A 22,452-nucleotide genomic window follows, 5' to 3' on the forward strand; every position below is an offset into this window, starting at 1 on the left:
ACCGTGAATAATTGAAAGTTGGCATGGCTACTCCCATACCAATTTCCAGCGGCCACACATAAATTGCTCTGATTTTTGAAATTATAGTTATTCTCCTCCATCTGTTCTCTCCATGTTTCAAGTCAGCTGTCAAGTGAAGCACGAGTCCTGACTGAACGTTGGAGACGTTTTGCACATGTTATCAGGGTAAATGAGATAATTCTGCATCAAGCTAATGTTCCGGAGAATTCCATGAGGTGAGCTACAGGAGAATTCGCAGGAAGTAAGGTGACAGGTTGACAGTCGCTTTGTAGTGATAATGACAAAGTGCCTCACTGTAATAACAGAACTCAGCAACCTTGTCTTAGTTCTGGATGTTAAATATTAAGTATAATTGCCAAGACAGCATTAATAGTAAAAATTCTGAAAAATACGTTTCATTTCTGACTTGCATTTTCCCTGTGTTCTAATAGTTTTATTGTAACCAAAATTAAAAGGCACATGATATTATATAGAAGTAGAACATAATTCATTGTCATAGTTAACGAATACTTCTCTGTCACCACTACAATGAGTTTATTTTTTTTCTACAATGGTCTTACATATGAAGCAGTGCTGAAAAATATTTTTATAGTCTTTACACCCTACTAAGAATGACTAATAAACTAGGTTATGAGAGAATGAGAATAGTAAAGGTGTTAAATCAATCAACTTCTCTAAACCATTGATTTAAAGGTAGGAGTTGTATCTCATTTGTGCACATTTTTAATGAAGTCCAGCTACTTCCCATTCCCGCATATATCCACCCTTTCTACAACCCAAAGGTGGGTGGGTCTAACACCACACCTCTTAAACCTGGACTGGGTGTAGGACTTGCTTTCTAACAGAACACTGTGCATATGTGGCCTGCTAGGTCTGAGGGAGGAGCCTCAAAAGGCCTTACATGGTTTTGCTTGTGGTTGTTGTTGGTTTTTATTGGACGCTTGCCTACGGAAAAGTCTGTGATAAGTTTTGGAAAGAGAGTGTGCATCTAGAATAAAGACACAGTGCCTTTCAAAATCCAACATAGATCAGCTGTCCTCAGCCAGCATTCCAGCAAAGAAGTGATCTCTGAGCAAAGTAGACAGGATCAATGTGACTAAAGAATCACCAAGCTAAGCCATACAAAAACATGCTAAATAAGTCAATGCTATTTTATGTCAGTGCTGGTTTGGAGTAATTATTTTGTACATGTAGCTAATATTCTTGAATATTTTACTTACTTGTTTAGAAGGAAAGTTAGGAGTTAACATTGTGAACATTTTCAAAGCTACTTAAAGATACTAATTGTGTCGAGCCTCCTCTCCCGAAATACCAATATTTTGTGTATGTTTCATAGATTGGCTTTTGCTGAATTACATTTTACAGAGTATATTTTGTTTGTTAGGCATATTTTAAATTCCTACAACTATCCTGTTCAATAGGATAGTATCTTATAAAGGGAAAGCCCATGGTAAGGAACACACACAGGCTCACATAGATAGCATAGCACAGACGATCTACAGTTCAGCCTACAGGAACATGTGACTCACTTACGCCAATCACAGGCTGCCATGAGTACCGCAAGAGGCTGTCAATCTAGTTTCTCTGTGTAATACTACTGGGTAGGTTGGGAGCACATTTTCATGTCCTATTACATAAAACGTCATTAACATGGGTTTATTAATTCGTCACCGTTACCATGGGATGTCACAGTCACCATGGGAATGCACACCAGCAGACACTGACAAGGTTAGCAGATGTCTCCGCTAGTGTGGACTTCTCCATCTGGGTAACGAGACTTTTGACTGACCTAAAATGCTGCCCTAGAATGTCCCAAAGAGACGATTATAAACCACATGAATTTTCTCTTGGGCCATTTTCTCATTTAATTTGAAGTGGCCAAAGCTCATGGCTCCCTTTTAGCTCCTCGACGTCTTTGTGCCTTTAACAAGTCAACAGTTAAATAAACAGTAGGCTAAGGTGACCATGCTTTCTGGGTAATAGATCCTATGTCATTTCAGTCATAATCATTGTTTTTTGAGGGCAAATAATTACCATTGATTGCCTGACTAGGCATAGTCATGATATATACTGTTAGGAGTGTGTGAGTTATTTATTCGTGAGTGATTGTTACTCCAGGTACTAGTATAAAAATTCTGTCTCATCTTTCAAGTTTGGTTATAAATTTAAGTATATGTCATAATCTGTCAGACATAAATGAACAAAATTCTACCAAGTTCATCCCCTACCCCGCTTACTAGCTTTACATTTACATGTCACTGTTATATGTGGGACATAAAACCTGCCGAGGCTGCTATGATTTAATTCTACAAACACTTGTGAATAGAACAGCAAGAATGGATTCAATACTGCTCTTTTCACTCGACTAAAACCCAGCATGAGTGACTAATCCAAATACACAGGGCAAGACATTTTCTATTAAGCTCTGGCCATCTCTCCTTCTAAAACATCAAAAGCAACCACCAGGAAAAAAAAAGACTGTTGCATACATAACTACTGCAAGGGAACTCAACATTAATAAAATCAACAACAGGAACACACACATTCAAGCATGCACATGCACACACACAAACACATACACACATTTGCATTCTAAGCTCGCATCTGAAAATTTGAATTGTATCACCTGAAAATTGCCTGGTGTGGATTTCTGATTAAAAATTAGAAATGTTTGGATACAGGGCTTAACTATAAATGAAGCCATACAGTTTTCTAATATTAAGGTGAATATATACATATGCATGTACATGTACATATAGGCATATAATTCTAGATTATAAAATATGTTTTGTAATTTTACTCATTTGAATGTTACACATTTCATAGAACTAAATAATGTGCATTTACAGGAACTGACCAGAAATAGGGCTCAGTGGGATATTTTTTCCAGCAGATACTCTCCAGTAAAAAAAAAGTACAACACTTATAAAACTGGAGGAATAGTTGGCTAAACATAATTTTCTGACTTACAAACATATATCTTGTGGAATTTCAGCATGTAAAGACGACTCTGGGAACAGCAGGACAATAAAAATCACATCACTAGCCATTTACAAGGTCTGTTTTTCCAGTGGTGGTTTTAAGAGAGTGTGGGCCATACGCACTTGTTAGTTTTGTAGCATCTTCATTGTTATTAGCCTAACCCTGAGCGGGAGAAAACATCAATAAACAGCATAGTGAAAATGGGTAATTCCCGTAAGCCTAGACGTGAGTCCCTATAACCTGCTCATCTCGGACACTCAAGGCCGGAGGATGCTTCGGGTGCTGCATGCTTCAACACCGCTCTCGCTCAACCCCCAAAACTGAACTAAAATTAAGAGATTCGAAAATCTTGTTCACTTTAGTTCCCCAAATGAGAAACCTGAAAGTAGCTGAAACACTTTGTGTCCTTCTTATACATATGGTCAATATATGTAATATTGACTCATGAATAAATCAAAACCAACTGCACTTCAGAAAAAATAAGCCTGAATTCAGTAAATTCAGTTTCTCTGTCTGAAATGGGATTTCACAATGGGTTGAGTGGGGCCAAACGTTCCACTTCATTTTATTTACTTTATGTGTCTGGATGTCTTGCCTACATGTATGTATGTATGTATGTATGTATGTATGTATGTATGTATGTACAACACATGTGTGCTTGGTGCCTGTGGATGCCAGAGAGTGGGCGCTAAAACTAAAGTTAGTTATGAGCCACCATGTGGCATGATGGATTTAAAAAAAGAAGTTGTCTTCTTAGAGAATCCTATCTGATAAATAACTGTTTTTGAGTAAACTAACCAACCACTAAGGTAAGTTTCACTTTAGAAATGACTTGGCTCAATAACATGGAAGGCTTTTATCTGTGGTTAGAAGTAGCTGTTCACAGCTATCCAAGGGACTTATAATCTACACAGGGATACTTACACACTCATGTTCATTGTTACCTAGGGAGTAGAATCAACCTAGATGACCATTCACTAACGAAACAGAGAAGGGAAAATGTGAGACATATACACGACAGAATTTTATTTCAATGTTAAGAAAAAATTAAATTACGAAATGTCCAGTTAAATAGATTAAACTAGAAAACATACTGAGTGAAATAAGCTAATGAAAAATATAAGTAAGATGAAAAAGAGTTCAAACAAAGGTATCCTGTATGGGTAGACAATGTTGTGCTCAGAAGACATGGATTATGAAGAGAAATTTTCATTAATAGACATGGGATGCCTTCCTGAGTTATTGATCAGCGGGCCTACAGAGGCTCACAAGATAGTTTAGGCTTGTACCATGTACAACGTGGAGCCACACTGGGAGCAATGGGTAGCCACGTTCTTGGTTATCCATCACTGTATAATAAACCCTAGTGGTGAAGACACTGTATAATTTGACTGGGAGACATAGAGAAATCAATTCTGAACTTGCTGGAAAATGTCTTCCCTGCTGGCTAGCATTCCTAGTATCTGGAAGTGCTATGTAGGTTCAAGAAAAGATATCAATTGTCTTACCACTGGACCCTGAATGCTACGATATGGATCTATGAGGCAAAATATTCCTACTGATGCACTGTGGCACAGGAAGGTCACCAACCACTTTCTGAGTGTACTTCAGGCCTGTTCAATGGGGATAAATTAATAAAGGGTAAAGCTCATGGCTGGAGAAGGAAGCCTACTTCCTTGCTGTTGTTTTGCTAAATAATTATATTATCAAAATGCCTTCTAAATATCTTTGTTTATACCCATAGATCTGGGCCACTCTCCATCTTGGTCAAAGGAGCTTCTCTTTGCAGTGGGCAGTAATTAAAGCATAGATTCATAACAGTGAGTGCCCATAAGAGTAAGTGATTTTGAATGCTCAGCAATAATTGAGAAGGCATCTGTAACACCCGACCCCAAAAGATCAGGAAACACCACGGAAAAGGAAAGAGAAAGAATGTAAGAGCTGGAGGAAAGGGGGTTGGGGATTTAGCTCAGTGGTAGAGCACTTGCCTAGCAAGCGCAAGGCTCTGGGTTCAGTCCCCAGCTCCGGGAAAAAAAAGAGAAAAAGGGAAAAGAGCTGGAGGAAAGGAAAGAGTTCTATGATGTGCTGTCTTCTAGACGGCAACTGTGGCTACCACTTGGCCACCAATGCTATGACTTCTAGACATGACATAGTTGTTAACATTCATGAATAACAGCAGCTGTGGTTGCCTGCCCTAGACCAGCATAAGGTCAAAACTATTGAAGTTCCAGAATGGATTAGGAAGAGTCTAATGAGGCACCACCCCTAACTGAGGAACCATTGGCAGCTGATTGCTGCCTGGGAGAAATAATTATTTAGGGGGTGCCGCTAGTAGGTTCCCCATGCGCCAGTGGATGGCCCCACTGCTACGTAAATAAAAGAAGCACTAATTATCCTTGATAGAGGTAGAGGAAGGAATGAAGGAAGACTGGGGGGGGGAGGTACAGTTGAGAGGGGAGAATTGTCTGATGATAGCAGTGTAGATATGAACAGAATGTGTAGTATACATGAAATTCTCAAAGAATAGACACAACTGTGTTTAAAATGTCTCTGTGCTGACCACTCAGTGTTTGCTTGTCATTATTCTATGCAATAGAGCATAGCATTTGTACTATATTATGCATTATAAATAATTTAAAGTCAATTAAATTACTCAGGAGGATATGCATAGGACACTCACCATTCCCTTTAAGGGACCTGAGTATCTGCAGATTGTTGACATGTTCAGGGGGTCTTTTAACCAATCTCCCGTGGATATCAGGGGTTAAACAGACCTGTACTTGTTAAGTTTGGAAAGTTCTTTGGACTAAGAACAGCACATCTGTACATTTGACTTTGGAGAAAATCTCTTGGCCAATCTAGTGAGTTAAATTAGTCTGAAGCCTTATTTTCTGATATGATGAACAGCAGATTTCTGAATTTGGTTTCTACTACCTGTAGAAATAACACCTGGAAATCAACATACCATATACTGTATTTCTGAGTCAATATTATTTTTGCACATAACCATGTGTCCTTGATAGACATGAAATTCTTCAGAACTTCCTGAATTGTTTAGTGTACAACTAGTGTATTGTGTCACTGAAAATCATCACATTCTAAACATAGTATAAAAAAGATATGATATTTTAAGAGGAAATGTTTTTAAAATAATTATATATTATTCTGACACAAGGAAATGTTATTTAAGGTAGCTGGTTGGTTTTGTTCAGAAAACAATGCATTGTGAGGCACCCAAGATTCTCCTTTCGTACCAAATTGAGGGCTGTTAGACTTTTCTTTCTCTACCTCAAAACCCAAGCCAATCACATGACCATAATTATTCAACCTATGGAAAAATACATGTTTCATAGAACAGACAGAGGTATGATTCATGTGCTTTTTTCCAGCTTGCAATGCTGAAATGGTTCAAAACTTTAGTGTATGGCAAATAGTAATTAAAGCAGAACTTTCTAAACAAACATGATTACATGATTATTAAATATGATTCAACCATCAGGATTATGATGCTCAGTGGTCTTTTCTCTTTGAAGCTTAGTGTCTTCTGCCATTTTTAAAGCAGTCTCCGTAATTGTTCCCTCCTTATGGTAGAAAGGATTGCTTGAATGCAACAGTCAATAGACATGAGGAAGCAGAAGAGAAAACTCAGAAGCAAAATACACTGAATGTGTGTTCTTTTTTTCAACGTTTGATTAACATTAATTCTACATAATGGATTCTATTACAGCATTGTGATACATGTATGTAATGTATTTCATTCATGTTCAGTCTGTGAGAATCCATGTATTACCATGAAACACCAGCTATATTCAGAGGATAGCAAAATAACCAAAACGTAAGGGTATTAATGACTAATTTATAGAAAGGACATTATACATTGCTTAGTTTCATTTATTTCTATAAGTATAATAGTACTACGGAATAAAAAATAAATGTAAATAAAACGTAAAGTCATGGCCTGATAATACCTGTTATTCTAAAACATACAAGCACACACACACACACACACACACACACACACACACACACACACACACACACACACACATATATATATATATATATTCAAGGTATTTCTAAAAGACCCTTTCAAATGGTTATAATTTTAATGGAATTTTTCTCAACTGCATGGTTATTATATGGTGCTCTCTCTCACATCAGTGAGGAAAGGTAATTATCATGTAGCTCACAATGTGAGTAATTTGTCCTGTAATTATAGAAGATGCTCATTGTCTCTATAAATACTTATAGAAGAGGCAAATAAGTGATCACTGCCAAGGATGGTAAACACGAGCAAGTGTCCCTGGCTAGTTTGAGATCATTTATTCCGTTTACTCGCTGCTGAAGCTGTACATCTGTGAAAGAATGGTTGCTTAAATGGTTGGGGGGGCTATCAGATGACTTTAGTATTTTTTTATTTATAGAATCAAATGCTGGTTAACAGTGATGGAACTAGAATATATCATCCTGAGTGAGGTAACCCAATCACAAAAAGACACACATGGCATGCACTCATTGCTAAGTGAATATTAGCCCAAAAGCTCGGATTACCCAAGATACAATGCACAGACCACACAAAGCTCAATAAGGACAACCAAAGTGTGGATGCTTCAGTCCTTCTTAGAAGGGGGAACAAAAATATTCATAGGAGGAGATACAGAGACAAAGTTTGTAGCAGAGACTAAAGGAATGACCATTCGGAGCCTGCCCCACCTGGGGATTCAGTTCATATACATACAGCCACCAAACTCAAACAAAATTGTTGATGCCAAGAAGTGCATGCTGACAGGAGACTGATATAACTGTCTCCTGAGAAGCTCTGCTAGAGCCTGACAAATACAGAGGCAAATGCTTGCAGCAAACCATTGAACTGAGAGCAGGGTCCCCATTGGAGGAGTCAGAGAAAGGACTGAAGGAGCTGAAGGGGTTTGCAACCTCAAAAGAACAACAATACCAACCAACCAGAGCTCCCAGGGACTAAACCACCATCCAAAGAATACACATGGAGAGACCCATGGCTCCAGCTGCATATGTAGCAGAGGATGGCCTTGTTGGGCACCAATGGGAGGAGAAGTCCTTGCTCCAGCCAAGGTTGGACCCAATTCCCCTCCCAATATAAAGGGAATGTCAGGGGGGAGGTGGGAAGGGGTGGGTGGATGGGTGCGGGAACACCCTCATATAAGAAGGGAGGGAGGATGGGATAGGGGGTTTATGGACCAGAATCCAGGAAAGGGGATAACATTTGAAATGTAAATAAATAAAAAATATCCAATTTTTTAAAATGTGAAAAAGTATAATACACAGGATTTGATTTTCTGAGAGGATGATGTGATGACCCTTGGGTTACAGGGATAACACCTGATCCTGTTTCTTTAAGGACTACAGGCTGCCGATTTCCATCCTGCTTTGAGCCTCAGGGTATCCAGGTTCACGAGGTACATCCACCTGATGGGCTCCGCTTGCTTAGCCAACAGGAGCTCAGGGCAGAACTCGATGCTTCTTGCTAAAGTTCACACTTGGGACTGACTACTTTGGAAAAAATGCTTCCTTCAGCCCCTGCCTGAAGCCTCCCCCACACTTTTCTCTGACTCTGGATCTGTAACCTCGTGGCATTAACAAGTCACTTGTAATGTGACCTGCGGCATTTTAAAGTCCTCTGAGTTTCTTATATACCACCCACAACTTTTAACCACCCCTGCATTAAAACTTTGGAATAATTCTGATCCATTACAGTTGGCTCTTTTGTTTTCTTAACCCCCCCCAGGAAAAAAAATCCTGAGACCAGTGTCCATACTAGCAATCTTTCAGTCAGTCATCAGCCATAGTCGACCAATGACACCATAACATAAAAATACAGTGCTCAATAAATCTTTGCATCGTTTATGTATAAGTGGAATACATTTAACTAAGGAAGCCTGACCGCTAAGTAAGTTTAGAACTATTTCTGTCAATCACCAGATATTAAGACTACTCTAACCGATGCAAATATTTTAGCATCACTATAAAGTTATTACATATTCCCAGTAGAACATTAGGAGCTAAATGTCACATGAAGCTACTATGTCAGGAGCACAATTCATCCTTACAAACACATTTGGAAAGGATTACCTTTTCACCAGTGTCTCCTTTGATGCCTTCGAGTCCTTGTTCTCCCTGTAAAAGAAGAGCATGGTGTATAGTAATAGGAACGGTTCTTACAGTTCTTGGACTTTTCATAATAATATTTCTAACAGTTCATAAACACTGGTTTAAATAATCCCTTGCGCTATGAAGCTCTAAGCTGATATAAAGCAAAACAACGTCTGAATGATGCAAAATACTAAAGGAACAGCTTTCTGAATACTTGCCTACCTAGAAAATCTCACCTCAGAAAGCCAAGTATCCACATCCTAGGCCTATGAGGGTGCTGCCACCATCATTTGCTTTGAGAATTGAATTAAGCAGCACAGACCGAGTTTACATTCTTGTTCTCACTGGCGTCTCATTAAACACAGAAGACACGGACTTCTTTGAGACCTTCCACAACATGAGCATGTAAGGAGAGGTTTATAATGACCGGATTTAGCTGTGGACCTTGGAGTCCTGAGCCTACTTTCCTGCAGACTCCGTTTTCTCTCTGTTCTGCTCATGTGACTCACAGCCACAAAGAGAGGGGCCATTTTCTACGCTGTCCTTTAAATGTAAAAGGCACAACCATTTATCCCTCAGCCGAATCCTTTCCAATTTCGTGTTTATTTTCAGATTGAATTTGACACACATAGACTAATGGCATTCTGATCACACATTTAGTATATGCTGTGTGTCAGGGACCTATGGCTGCACAACTGTGAGGTGAATGGTAGAGACGGATTGTATGTGGCATCCACCCGCCGGGGGCGGGGGCATGGCCTAAGGCATCCAGTCAGTATCTTCTGAGTGTACAGGCATAAGAGATCAATATTTTTATTTGTTTCTTTTCTTTTTCTATTTAAGTCCTCTTGAGAGGAGATAGTACGTAGACCAGGCTGTACTTGAACTCATGATATAGCTCACGGTGACCTTTCATGAACTCCAGATCCTTCTACCTCCATTACTATTATTTACTGGGATAATAAATTAACACGTGCCAGCACGTAGCTAAAGATGAAAACTTTCAGATCTCAGCTTTTCTTGTAATGCCCCCATAAAGTGGCATGATATGATATGTGTGTGTGTATGTGTGTGTGATTTATGAGAATATTAACATATGAATACAGTCAAATTGTGTTTCAACACAATTAAATAATTTTATTTTGCTTCATTTAGCCTTAAAATATTATCAGCAAACAATAGATTAGTTAATAGGTACATAGGCCTACCTTACTTATAATAGTGTTTCCCCTAAAATATAGAATTTAGCTCCATCTGGTAATTCAAGCTGGCCCTGAAGCTGCTAAATGCCCCTAGCGCCTCAGCCGCGGTGTCAGCAGGATGCGGCCACCACAAACAGCTGCTGGAAAGTCCAAAACAATTTCCCAGAAGATAAATCCGCACATCCCTTGGCTTGCAACTCAACTCGTAGATACAGCACATGCTGTACCCCTAGGCTTGGTCTAGAACTACCATGAGGAGACTCAGGAGCATGCTATTTCATGACTCCCAATCCAAACTTATTCTCTCCACAGGGCTATGTAACGAAACATTCCTAAAAGCTGCTGTAACTATCCATAAAAGTAAGTCTTTCCAAATGACACTACCAGCTACGTGTAAGAAAACCTAGTTGCATAGTGCTTTCAAACGTTTTGCTATGAAAACCTGTAACACTTCACTAGAATATAGAAATGACATGTTTGGCGTTGAAGGGGGGCATCTAAAATTGCATAAGTGAGGCTCTCCCTCGAGGTGGGATTGTGTGGGGTTTATCAGGAAAACTGGCCCCACCTAAAGTGGAACCTGGAGTGTATTCGTTTCTGTGCATCTGGTTCCCGGGAGAGGGCAGACCTTGAATAGATAGTAAAGGTTACAGAGGAAGTTCACTTCGGCGATGAGAAAGATCTCAGGCACTGAGAAATTCATCCAGGATGGCGTTAAAGTTCTCGTTCATCATGAATATGAATGTGACATTCTGCACATTTGACTTTTCCCATATAGGGGGTGGAATCTGTGGCCTCGTCCTGGGTAAGCAAGGGCTGTGCAATGAACTGTTTCCAGCCTTCTCCTTACTTTTCCTTTTGAGACATAAGCTCACCAAATTTCCCAAGCTAGCCTTAGACTCACGTTATAGGCTGACAGCTGTGGACAGGCTGTGGACATGCTGTGAACATGCAACATTCTTGCTCCCACCTCCTGTGCAGCTAGGAGGATTGGTCTGCACCATCAGCGCAAAAAACAGTGTTTTGAAGAGCTTAGTTGTGTATATAACACTCTTATAATGCCAGATATTTTAGGTCATTATAAATATTTTGCTTAATCCAATCTGAGAAGGAAAGCCTGTGCTTTCCATAGGAAATGACCACAGAAAATACTTTTCCATTGTTCACTGTTTCTGGTGCTCCTGTAAGTCTCCCATGGCCTTTAGAAAGCATCACTACTGATTCTCGGGAAAGCATATAGTAATACTCTGTAATGAATGCTTCCTTGAGAGGTCTCCAAGAAGGAAAAGCTTCTGTGAATCATCCTTAGAAAGACTGGGTTATTAGCTTAGTTTGTAAGACACATTTACAAAAGCTCATTACCTTTTGACCAGGTAATCCTGGAGTTCCATGTAAGCCATTTTCACCCTAAAAGGAGTAACCAAAATAAATGTAATTAGTCACAAATGGTACCCAAAAAAAGATCCTCAAAAAAGAGGGCCCTGTAGCATTATGAGGAAACATAACAATCTCCTTGATAACTCTAAGTGTTTGGTCTTCCAACTTTCTTTCATGTCACAACTACAGGGCGATTGCCTCAAATGCTAAGGTAAAAAAGGGGGAGTGTGTGGGAACTCTGAGATGTTAAGGACCAGTCTCAGAGTTATTCAACTTGTAATATCACCTGAAAATTCAAGTAAATGCTCAATGATTTCATATCCCATGTATTCCACATGCTATTTAATAATCCAACCTTTTCTTCTCTTTCCTTCCTCTCTTCCTCCCTTCCTTGCTCCCCTTTTCTTCCTTCCTTTCCCTTCCTTCCTTCCTTCCTTCCTTCCTTCTTCCTTGTTTTAAAACCTTTGTATATATGAGTAAATGCTTTTTATGGGTAGTCATTTTTAACAAACTCATCAGAGAGTTACTGTTCTCATAATCATCTTCTATAGACTGTTACACAGTGACTGGGCTTCAAACTCTAGTCCTTCAGCTGTAGCCAATGTCCTGCTTCCCTACGTGGTTCCTGGCAACCAATTTAATTGTGTTTTATAAGTCTCTTCTTACCTGATGTGTGTGTGTGTGTGTGTGTGTGTGTGTGTGTGTGTGTGTGTGAATGTCCTTGTCACATTGTGCATATCCATAACTGCTGATTACTGTGAGCTGAACTCTAAGTCATACCAAAGGCAATTCTATGTGAAATAGTCCCCTCTCCACTTGTCTAGCTCCTGTCATGGGCATAAATGTTTTCAGCAGATGCCTATCAGGTTCCATTGCTGGAATTCTTGGTCATTGCTCTGACAAGTCTGCCCTGTGAACAGCACACCGCCCAGAAAGAGAAACTCCGGGGAGGGTGTATGCATTCTCTGTGGACCCTCAGGCATTTACTTGGTTCTAGGAATTTACTCTGGCTCCTGAGTGTCGAGATTCAGGCAGCTCAAAATACGATCTGCTCTATTTTTGTAAACTATTTAGAAAATTCACTTAGAAAATAACAGTTTTTAAGGATTGTCTAGAACACAAATGTCATTTCTAAGAATTATTTAAAGGTAGTTTAAGTATACGAAGAAAAAAGCCACGTCTTCACATTTTAAAATAACAATGAGATACTCTGCCTAAATATTGAGATCTTAATTTTATTGCTAATACATTTTTTTTTGGAAAGCTTTACTGCTTCTTTTTTCCTCTTCTACCAGAAGTGTGCTGCCATGTATGCGCACACATTTTATTTTAGAGTTACAGGTTTTCTTTGTTGATGAAACTATCCAAGTAACACACTGTATAACTGCTGTCATTAGAGAACAGGCCAAATTTGGTTGGGATATGTAATTACATGGGGAAGCATCAAAATAGTCTAATCGTCAGTGTGCTAAGCATTTCCCTCACTTGAAAGTTAGTATGCTTCTTGACCCAAGGCATCGGCAAGACTGGTGGAAAGCTGCTACAACATTTGATAAAGAGAGAACGAAACCACATTAAGTATCTGATGCCAAAGAACATCCTATGGAAATAGAGCCTCTAATATTACTCACCACTGAAGTATGCCCACTTGTCCTTAAGAAGCAGATCATTTTCCTCAGTTGATCCAATATAATGTTTTATATCACATTGCAAGTTACTTGGGATCACCAGATACAGCATATAATCCCCCAAAGTACAATGATACGGTATCCACGTTGCCAACAACCCGTTTCGGGGAAAAGGGAGTGGGGATAGCTTTGTTAGCAGCCAACTTTTACATACCACGGTGCTGGAGTGCTGGAGTGTGCCTTTAGTCAACACTCTGTGACTCCTGTAGTTAAAATACTATGCTTTGTTATGGCGAATGTTAACCGACCTCACTTCTTTCCCTACTTAGAGGCTTATAATCACTTCTAATTCCCTTTAGTCCATCTGAGAACTGTGAGCCTACGGGGTCCCATCTCTGTCTCAAAGGTGGGGGTGTGAATTTCCATGAAAACTTCGATAGTCCAAACATGCTAATGCCATGTGTTGGCTCTAGAAAATCTTAACCGAAAACATTATGTTGGTAACATCAGTCACTTTAGTGCTTACTCTGAACTGTAGGAGCAAAGCCCAAAGAAACGCTGGCAGTCGGGGTAAACCTAGTTCTACCTACAAAATCAGTACTTCCCCAACACCACTGAAAGGGCACTTATCTGTTTTACGTTTTGTGTGTGTGTGTGCATGCATTTGTGTGTGTGTGTGTGTGTGTGTGTGTGTGTGTGTGTGTGTGTGTTTCTAAGTTCCTGCTTCCTTTCCCCCCAGCGTAGTCCAAACAAAGCATAAGATGCTTCTCTTTTATCTTTCAAGCAAGATTTTAGTTCATAATTGGAAAAATTTATGATCAGTAGTTTCAAACAAATCATACCTTTCAAAACTTGTTTTTGGGGATATTCTTTCTATTACAAAACTTTTAATTCCTGGAACATGTATGGTAGGAGAAAAGAATTGGGTCCCAAAGTTGTTCAGTGACCTCCCCATGGGCACCACTCACACACTCACTTCCCTAATTAAATAATACATAAGCTATATAGTCTTATACTCACCACTGCCACCAAATACTATTTTAAGCTTCTAATTAATTTTTCTGTCTGAATAACATTGTGAGCACAAGTAAAAAAGAAAAAAGAAATGCACATGTATGCTTACTGAATTAAAGCTTTCTGAACCCAAATCGCTTCCCACTAGCCTTACTTCTGATGTCTTAAATTAAAGGAGAAAATTTTCTTCTAGATCTTAAACATGACATCCACTTGGGTCGCTCTCAAGTCTTCCATTCACTAAACTGTTATCTACAGTTTAGAGTCTCTGAGTATATGATCCTACTTTCTGGGTATACACTGGCTAGTCACTGTGTCTCTTAAAATGTGGCTTTCAAAACTCAGTGTATTTTGTCAGAAATCTTCTCAAACAAAACAAAAATGGAGCATCACGTGCGCGCACACGCACACGCGCACACAGACACATCATGTTGTTTGGGATGCTAAAGTTGTTTTTCTATTAATGTATGTTGCTTCTGAAAATATGTAAATTATCATATACTGAGTATGTAACCAAGTATAAGCACTACTAGTATTTTCTGTCAAAGAAAAAAAAAATCAAGCTCCAACTCGTCTCCAAATTAGACAAATGAAAGTTATATTGAGCTTTGAGAAAAATAATTCAGGAATTATTTGGAGGGGTGGTGAAAGTTTCCTTGCATACCTCGTGAAGAAGTTAGGGGGACTTAGCCACTTTTGTAGGACCTGATAAAATTCTGGGATCTTATGAAATTGATATGATCTTCTGAAAGTGGCTCTGTCAGAAGGAAAGGTTTGCCCTTATTATATTGTCAGAGTAGGTTAAAGACAGTCTAAATAATTTTGAAACTTCAATACCATAGTAGGGAAATCAAGATGTTTACTATGAATCATCTGTTGAGGGATCTGATACCTGTGGTTCCTGACACCCGCAGCAAGCACTCCACCGAGTGAAAGATGACTTAAGATATAGAGCACAGTGCCATCAGTCAGCTCCTAATTGAGGACAGTAAGATACCAGTCGCTGCAAACCATTTCCTGTTTAGAGTATTCCTCGTGATGAGTAATTGATAGCGTGACTCCATATCAGTTACCTCCACTGGAGCCTAGCTGTGCTAAAGCCATCGGTTAACTTAGTTTCAGCCATGCAGTAAGGCTTGCTTAAGAGGGCAGGGAGAGCAGGTGATGGGGAAATGGGAAGCAAGTTCTGGAGCTGTACACACTGTCCCGATTACATTTCATCTTGGGAAGTATCATTTGTAAGCTTCATTTGGTAGAGATACTCCTCCCCACTACTTCCTTGAAGTCTGCTTTGCATAAAACCTAGGGAGTTCTTACTAATGTATCTTTCTCACTCTTCCCTCAACATAGATGTTTAACAGTTCTCTTTTATTGCCCTCCCCCATACGTTGGGGTTTCCTTGAGTTCTGTGCAGTTCAGTCTGAACTTCTGAAGAGTCTATCAACCTGGGTGTCCTCTGTTGGTCCAAGAACAGGCATCACTGAGATACCAGAGACAATGATTCCTTCTGTTCCAGGAGCCCCCATGCAAATAGACACACGAAATTGGCGCTGTAAACAAAACACTAACTTAGGAGACCGGAAGCACTTCCAGTTTTGCTTGATAGACCAGAAGGCTTCATTAAAAACCCGCCTGACTTTTGAATGTAGTAGTCTGTAATGATGATGGTAAGGGATCAAGATATCAATCATCTGAACTCATCTTTAATCTCTCACTTTTACTTGATGGCTTTACCCATTACCTAGTACAACTGACTCTGACTTGGCTGGCTGAAAGACGCTTCTGATGGAGCCACTTCAGGGAGACTACTATCCACAGTCACAGATGTCTTAAACTATAGCAGTTATCTTTTTCAGATCCACTGTTCACTAGGTTAGCAATATACATACCAAGAATAAGATAATTAGCCACTGAGCTATGCAAAGAATCAGTGCGGGATCTTTCTCCATGTGATATTTTAATATTTATGTGCTAGATACTGATTGCACAACGAACCAAATTGGGGTGTTAGCAGACTGGGTTCCTGAGATCTGCCTAACTGTTTGGTAAATAAAAGTCAAGGGCCCGGGTGCCAGATATGCTGTATGTGCTCAGCTTGTCATCCATCTGCTGTGCTGGCTGCCAACTGCTCTACTTGGGATGTGAGTGGAAGGCATTAGGAGGGAATAAGAAACCATTGAGAAAGAGAGTCAGCTGCAGAACGACCAGGTTTTTTTCCTGTCCCTCTGTTACCTCTGTGCTTCTTCGTTCCTGCTTACTTGAAGGCTGTATTATATCAGTAGACACTGACTGATCTGGCAATGTCAAGACACTCCACATCGAGCCAGAGTTTTCCACAGAGAATTCATGTTAGCCTTGGGATGTTAGTCAGTGAAACTAGAAAGTAGAGTATTGAAACTATATTTTTTGTGGTTGTTTTTCTCTGAATATTGCTTATTAAATGATTTCATGAGACCTTCATCATAAAATATTTTTTAAAAATACACAGGCATACAGATGATTCCTCTTTTTTGGTGAAATACAAGTTGATTCTATAGGTAATTGATAACACTGCAAACTATTATCAGTTGAATGGAAATGTAAAATAAAACATTGAGATTTCATTGTCTTGCTCTTGCAGAGCACATTTATAATTGGCAGTATCAACACAAGGGCAAACTTTGGTCGTTTTTGTTAACATAAATTTCACATATATTTTATCAGCCTTAAAAAAATGTTGTATCATCCAACAGGAGCTGAACAAGGATGAGAACAACACACATGACAAAGTGAACAGGGAAAAGCACATGAGTCCTCAACCCTACAGAAAGAACGGCAAGCAACTGGGGATGCCGAGAGCAGGAGAAATCGTCTTCCCTGAGGAAGGATACACAAATTGGTTATCACAAATAGTGAGCTCTGAAAACATGAGTGTAAGTAACATTACAAAGACTGAGCGGGTCATATTTATGAATATATTGGTATATGAATACACATATATACAGGCAATGACAATAAAAGGGAGACCGTGAATTTAAAGAGAGTAAGGAGGGTCATGTGAGAGGGCTTGGAGGGAGGGAAGGAAGGAAGAAATGTAATTATACTATTAAATGTAATAAATAAAATTCCTACTGTTGGATGAAGTTATATGTTCTCATTTAGTGGTTTCAGTTCCAATAATAAATTGTTATGTGCAAATACATATTAAGCTGTTTTTTTCTTAACTTGGGGAGAAACTATGGAAATGAGCTTAATTCTGATTGTCCATGGAAAAATTAGGTAAAACTAGAAGTGCACAGAGGAAGCCAAACGACTTAAACAAAAATTATTTCCACTAAACGCCTATAAGTTTCTTAGTCTCTGAGGCATTAACGCCACATCTGGACCAGGCTAGAACAGAATTCATTAGGATTCACGACAGCTACAGGACTCGTCTGCACGTACATAGAGTGAAACAACATCTGCCTTTATTTCCTGGAGCTGTAGCATTCTCACAAATGCCTTTTTAAGGGAAAAAAATCAAGATTCAAACCCCATCACTTCATTCCCCAGAAGAAAAAGAAATGCAAAGACAGTGAGGGATAAATAAGTCTTGTTTCTGCACATCCAGTACAATGCACGGGAGCTCAGAGTTTATGGAGACAAGACCCATTATCTTCAAGTTGCCTTATTCTGAGGGCAGTCTAACTCTTTTCTTATGTCAGGCAAGTTAGCAACCGGCCCACTGTGTTAATACCATTAAGGGTTACTTTAACAACGTCAGGGTACTAAGTTTAATACTATTGTCTTGGGCAGTATTTATAGAGATGTGTGCGCATGAATCACATCATGTTTGGTAGCAGACGTAAAGGTAGACTGTCCTATTTTGGGCACTCAGGTTAACCCGGAGAGCAGCCATGAGAGGGCTACCGCCCATCAAGGGCAGACTACAGGTCCCTGGAATCGCCTCTGTGACACTCTGAGAATATTCAAAATCTAATTTCGAATTTGAAAAAATGGACAATATTTAAACCATCATATTTTCAGTGTTCTTATTTCTGGAGGTAAAGCTATAGAATCCTCTCATTTGGTGAATGAGCTAGCTTGCAGTAATTCTTCAGAGACAGATTCAGTCCTGTATCTGTGTTGGAGTTAGAAGATCTTACGTTAAAGGGGTTCACAGACTTAAAGACGAGAAACACAGCAGAATCCAGAGAGCAAACTTCACAATCCGCTCCCTAAGCTGCAAGGAAAATGGATTTGCGATTTAATTCTAACTGAGTGTGAAAGGGGAACAGGGTACTTGGCAGCATCCCCAGGATGAAACTGCAGGAAGTCTCATGCACAGGGAGTTCACGCGGGCAGGGCTTCACTCCTGACTCCACTCCTCTCTGGATATGAAGCTTAGGGACGTTTTAATTGTCTTTATATATTAGGTCCTTAATCCAAAAATAATAAAAACAGATCTGAACTAAAAGGTTGGTAAGTAGTGAATTAGTGAGTATAGAGGAGGAGGATCTTGGCAGTGCTTAGCACATGATATTAATTGCATAAGAGGCTGTTTTTATCAACATGATACTAGTTTGTGGTACTGTGTGTAATTCTTCTGAATGGGTTCATTGATCTAGGAACAGTAATTTTGTTGTTGTTGTTGTTGTTGTTGTTGTTGTTGTTGTTTTTAAAGAGGTCAAAGACTCAGAAAATATTTGAGTTTTATTTTAACATTTCCTGCTAAATAAATTTTGAATAAAATAAATCCCCTCCAGTGGGTGATGATTTAGTGTCACAGTAAGCCAGAGCTCTGATCAAGAACATTATCAATCTCTGTGTTTAGAATGCATCTTCTAGTTATTAAACATTTATGCCAGCCATTAAGCTGACTCTTTCATGAACCTCTCATTTCGTCACTAAGATCAAGCTAACGTGGGTTCAGTATAATTCCTGTGTGATAACGGAGAAGGATTTTTGTCCTAGAACCCTGATCTAGGCAGGTAATTCTACTTGCTTATTGTCAGGTACATTTCTGAGGACTGGTATTCGCTTTCTACCTACTCCATAAGGAACAAAATTAGTTTAATAACTGCTTCCTCCTGACTGGGGTGGTGGTACACACCTTTAACACCAGCACCCAACTGATAGAGACAAGAGGATCCCTGAATTCGAGGCCAGCCTAGTCTACTTAGCGAGTTCCACGCCAGTCGGGGCTACAAGGTGACACCCTGTCTCATAAAGCGGGAGGTTCTCCTTAGGAAATAAATTAGTCATTCAGCAAGTAAATATTACTTTAGCATGATGTAGGCTCTACTTTGGTAATATTTTTATGATTGCATATTTAAAATAGACATTATCAGAAAATAATATTTCTAAATAGTATATACATCTCCACCAAACAATGCACCTGACACTGGCACATCATAAAGCAAATTTTTGAATGAAACATGCAGCAGATAGAACAAGTGTGGCTCCAGAGCTGAATTTGCAGGACAGTCACATGATGTGGGGGTTGGAGGGGGGAGGTTATGTGCAAGTATATGAGGGAATGTGCATGTGTGTGGTGGTATGTGTATGTATGTGATTCTATGCATTAAAGCATTCATTTCTCCTGGAAACTAATCCATTCCACTCATTGAATTTATTAGCAGCAGCTTTTTACTACCCGTGTAAGTTTACCAGAAGCAAACAGGTATCTCTTTGTCTGCACTGGCTGATGGGGTAATTTGTAAGAGAATATAATTAGTTGCTATAATTCCTTATCTTTAAAGTTCAAATGACTCCATTCTCTAAGAGTACATGTCACAAAAGAGTGCTACATGGTAAATTATTTTGCTTCTGTCTCCAAAGAAAAGTGCGACCGTGGAAAACTACTACTCTATTTAGAGTCTTCACTTAAAAACAATTACTGCTGTCGTTTCGCTGAACTTCAAAGTGCAAGTCTATTTTAGAAAGATAAAGTTTGCACGCAAATAATTTGATTCATTACGGTATCATATTGTGTGGAAATATAAATTGAAACCAGCATGCAAATCCTACTTAATAACTGCTCAAAATATGTCTCACTCTGTGACCACAAATCAGCTTCAGCTTAAATATAAAAATACTCCATTTGAGAATAAAGTGCCAGAGGTGTATGTTCTGTGACATGTTGCCTGCGAACTTGCTCCAAGATATTTCAACAAATCATATGTGTGGGGGCGGGGTGTGTAGTGTAACTTAGTTAAGCACAGTGACGCTTTTTAGGTGACATGGAAAGCATCCTTATGTTCACAAGTTAAGATATCCATACACATTTATAGCAAATGTGAGGATCGTTCTTCATGTGGGATTGACAAGCAGAGCAGAACGGTCTCTGTCTGTGTTCCCTGACATTGAACCTGCTTTCCCCTACCTGAACCATATAGTTGGAGCTCAGTGGGAGAGGATTTGCCTAGTCCTGCTGGGACGTCCCAGGGTGGGGTGGTACCCGAGGGGGCTCATCCTTCTCTGAGGAGAAGGAGGGGTGGCCATGGGGAGAAGGTTTTGTAAGGGAGGAGCTGGCAAGAGAGGAGGGGGAGGACTGTGATTGGGATGTAAACTGAATGAAAAATATAAATTATTGGAATAAGAACAGGTACCAGATGAAAATGTGGGAAATTGAGCTGGAACATATGTGACTCTAATCGTAATCATATCATATCATATCTAATCATAACCATAATCACATAAGATACGTGAACAAATAATTTTCTTTAGAAATGTATTTATAAAAATTAGGACTGGAGAAATGACTCAGCCATTAAGGAAAGGCTAAGTTCACAACCAAAACACCAAAAACCAGTTAAGAAAAGACAAGACAAGACAAATATTCTGAAATACTAATTACAATGTTATTTCAATTTTTTGAAATTTAAAAGATTGATCTTTCTTCCTGAGAGTGAAATACTTTGTAATATATATCACCAAATAAAATAACAGTGATGTTCTTGTTAATTTTACTTTGCGCATGCTCACTAGCATGATTTTAAATAAACAATAAACCTTGGATTATAAAAGTCAGAACACCACCCTGGGAGTGGTGGCTCTTATCCATGTGTGAGCCTTAAATCTTTTTCACAGCTAATTAATGAGAAGTTAGGAGTAGGGATGGCACCTCCAGTGACACAGACCCTTGGAAGAGGATGGGGCCAGAGACGAGTCTTTCTTTAAGTACTACAGTGATGGTAGCCACTATGTGGAGCCTCTGAAGCTACCTGAACCTGGCTACAGAGAAAGCAATATAAGCGGATACCATATTTAGCTCCGCTAGAAGATGAACCAACCTATAGCCCGTGAGACTCTTAGGGGGAACTGAAGTAACCTGGATGCGAAATTAAACTGCTTGAGGTATCTAGCGGAGTATTTGATGGACAGTTTTGCCAAGGTTTTGAACACATTTATTATATTAGCTTTTCAAAGTCTCAGAACACTTGCCTCAAGCAGGCCTTGATACTCATTAACTGATTGTCTGGGACTCCCCTAACCACTGCGTTTTGGCCAAGTTTTCAGACTCCCAATTCTAAGAAAGACTTGGTTCAACTAGGTTATAAGCAGTTGCCCTATCCCTCTGCCCTTTATTGAAGTTGTACTCCTGCCTCCAAGAGCATGCTCTAGGGAAAGAAACAAGATCTGAAACACAGAGACTCAGTAATAGTCATCTCTGTGCCATGATGAATTGCTCTAATGCATTATCAACTTGCCCCATATGTTCCTTCCTTTCTAGGAATCTGATTTTTTTCTTGTAACACAACCAACCAACCAACCAACCAACCAACCAAACAACCAACCAACCAAACAACCAAAGAGCACACATGAGCTGATCCTAGCCACCACCACCCCATACACTGCACACATGTAACAGAAGTGCAGCTTGGTCTTTATGCAGGTCCCCCCCGCCCCCAACAACTGGAGTGGAGCTGTCGCTGACTCTGTTGCCTGCCTGTGGATCCTGTTCCCCAGCTGTGCTGGCTTGTCTGGCCTTAGTGGGAGAGGATGTTCCTAGTCCTGCAGTGACTTGATGTACCAGGATGGGGGTGGTAATGGGGGGGGAACCTCCCTCTTCTCAGAGGGGAAGGGAATGGGAGATGAGGGAAGGGGCTATCTGAAGGGGAGACTGGGAGAAGAGGTGG

General features: G+C 39.6%; 1 protein-coding gene across 1 annotated transcript in view; it reads right to left on the reverse strand.

Annotated features, from left to right (window-relative positions):
* Positions 1-22,452, reverse strand: part of LOC116898461 (collagen alpha-1(XIX) chain-like) — a 92,999-nt gene that overhangs the window by 24,886 nt on the left and 45,661 nt on the right. The window contains exons 7-8 of the mRNA XM_032899718.1: positions 11,697-11,741; positions 9,112-9,156 (exon numbers count right to left, since the gene is read on the reverse strand). Of these exons, the coding sequence (XP_032755609.1) occupies positions 9,112-9,156; positions 11,697-11,741 (90 nt within the window). The remainder of the gene's footprint in view (positions 1-9,111; positions 9,157-11,696; positions 11,742-22,452) is intronic.

This window comes from Rattus rattus, chromosome 4 (assembly GCF_011064425.1).
Source record: "Rattus rattus isolate New Zealand chromosome 4, Rrattus_CSIRO_v1, whole genome shotgun sequence".
NCBI lineage: Eukaryota > Metazoa > Chordata > Mammalia > Rodentia > Muridae > Rattus > Rattus rattus.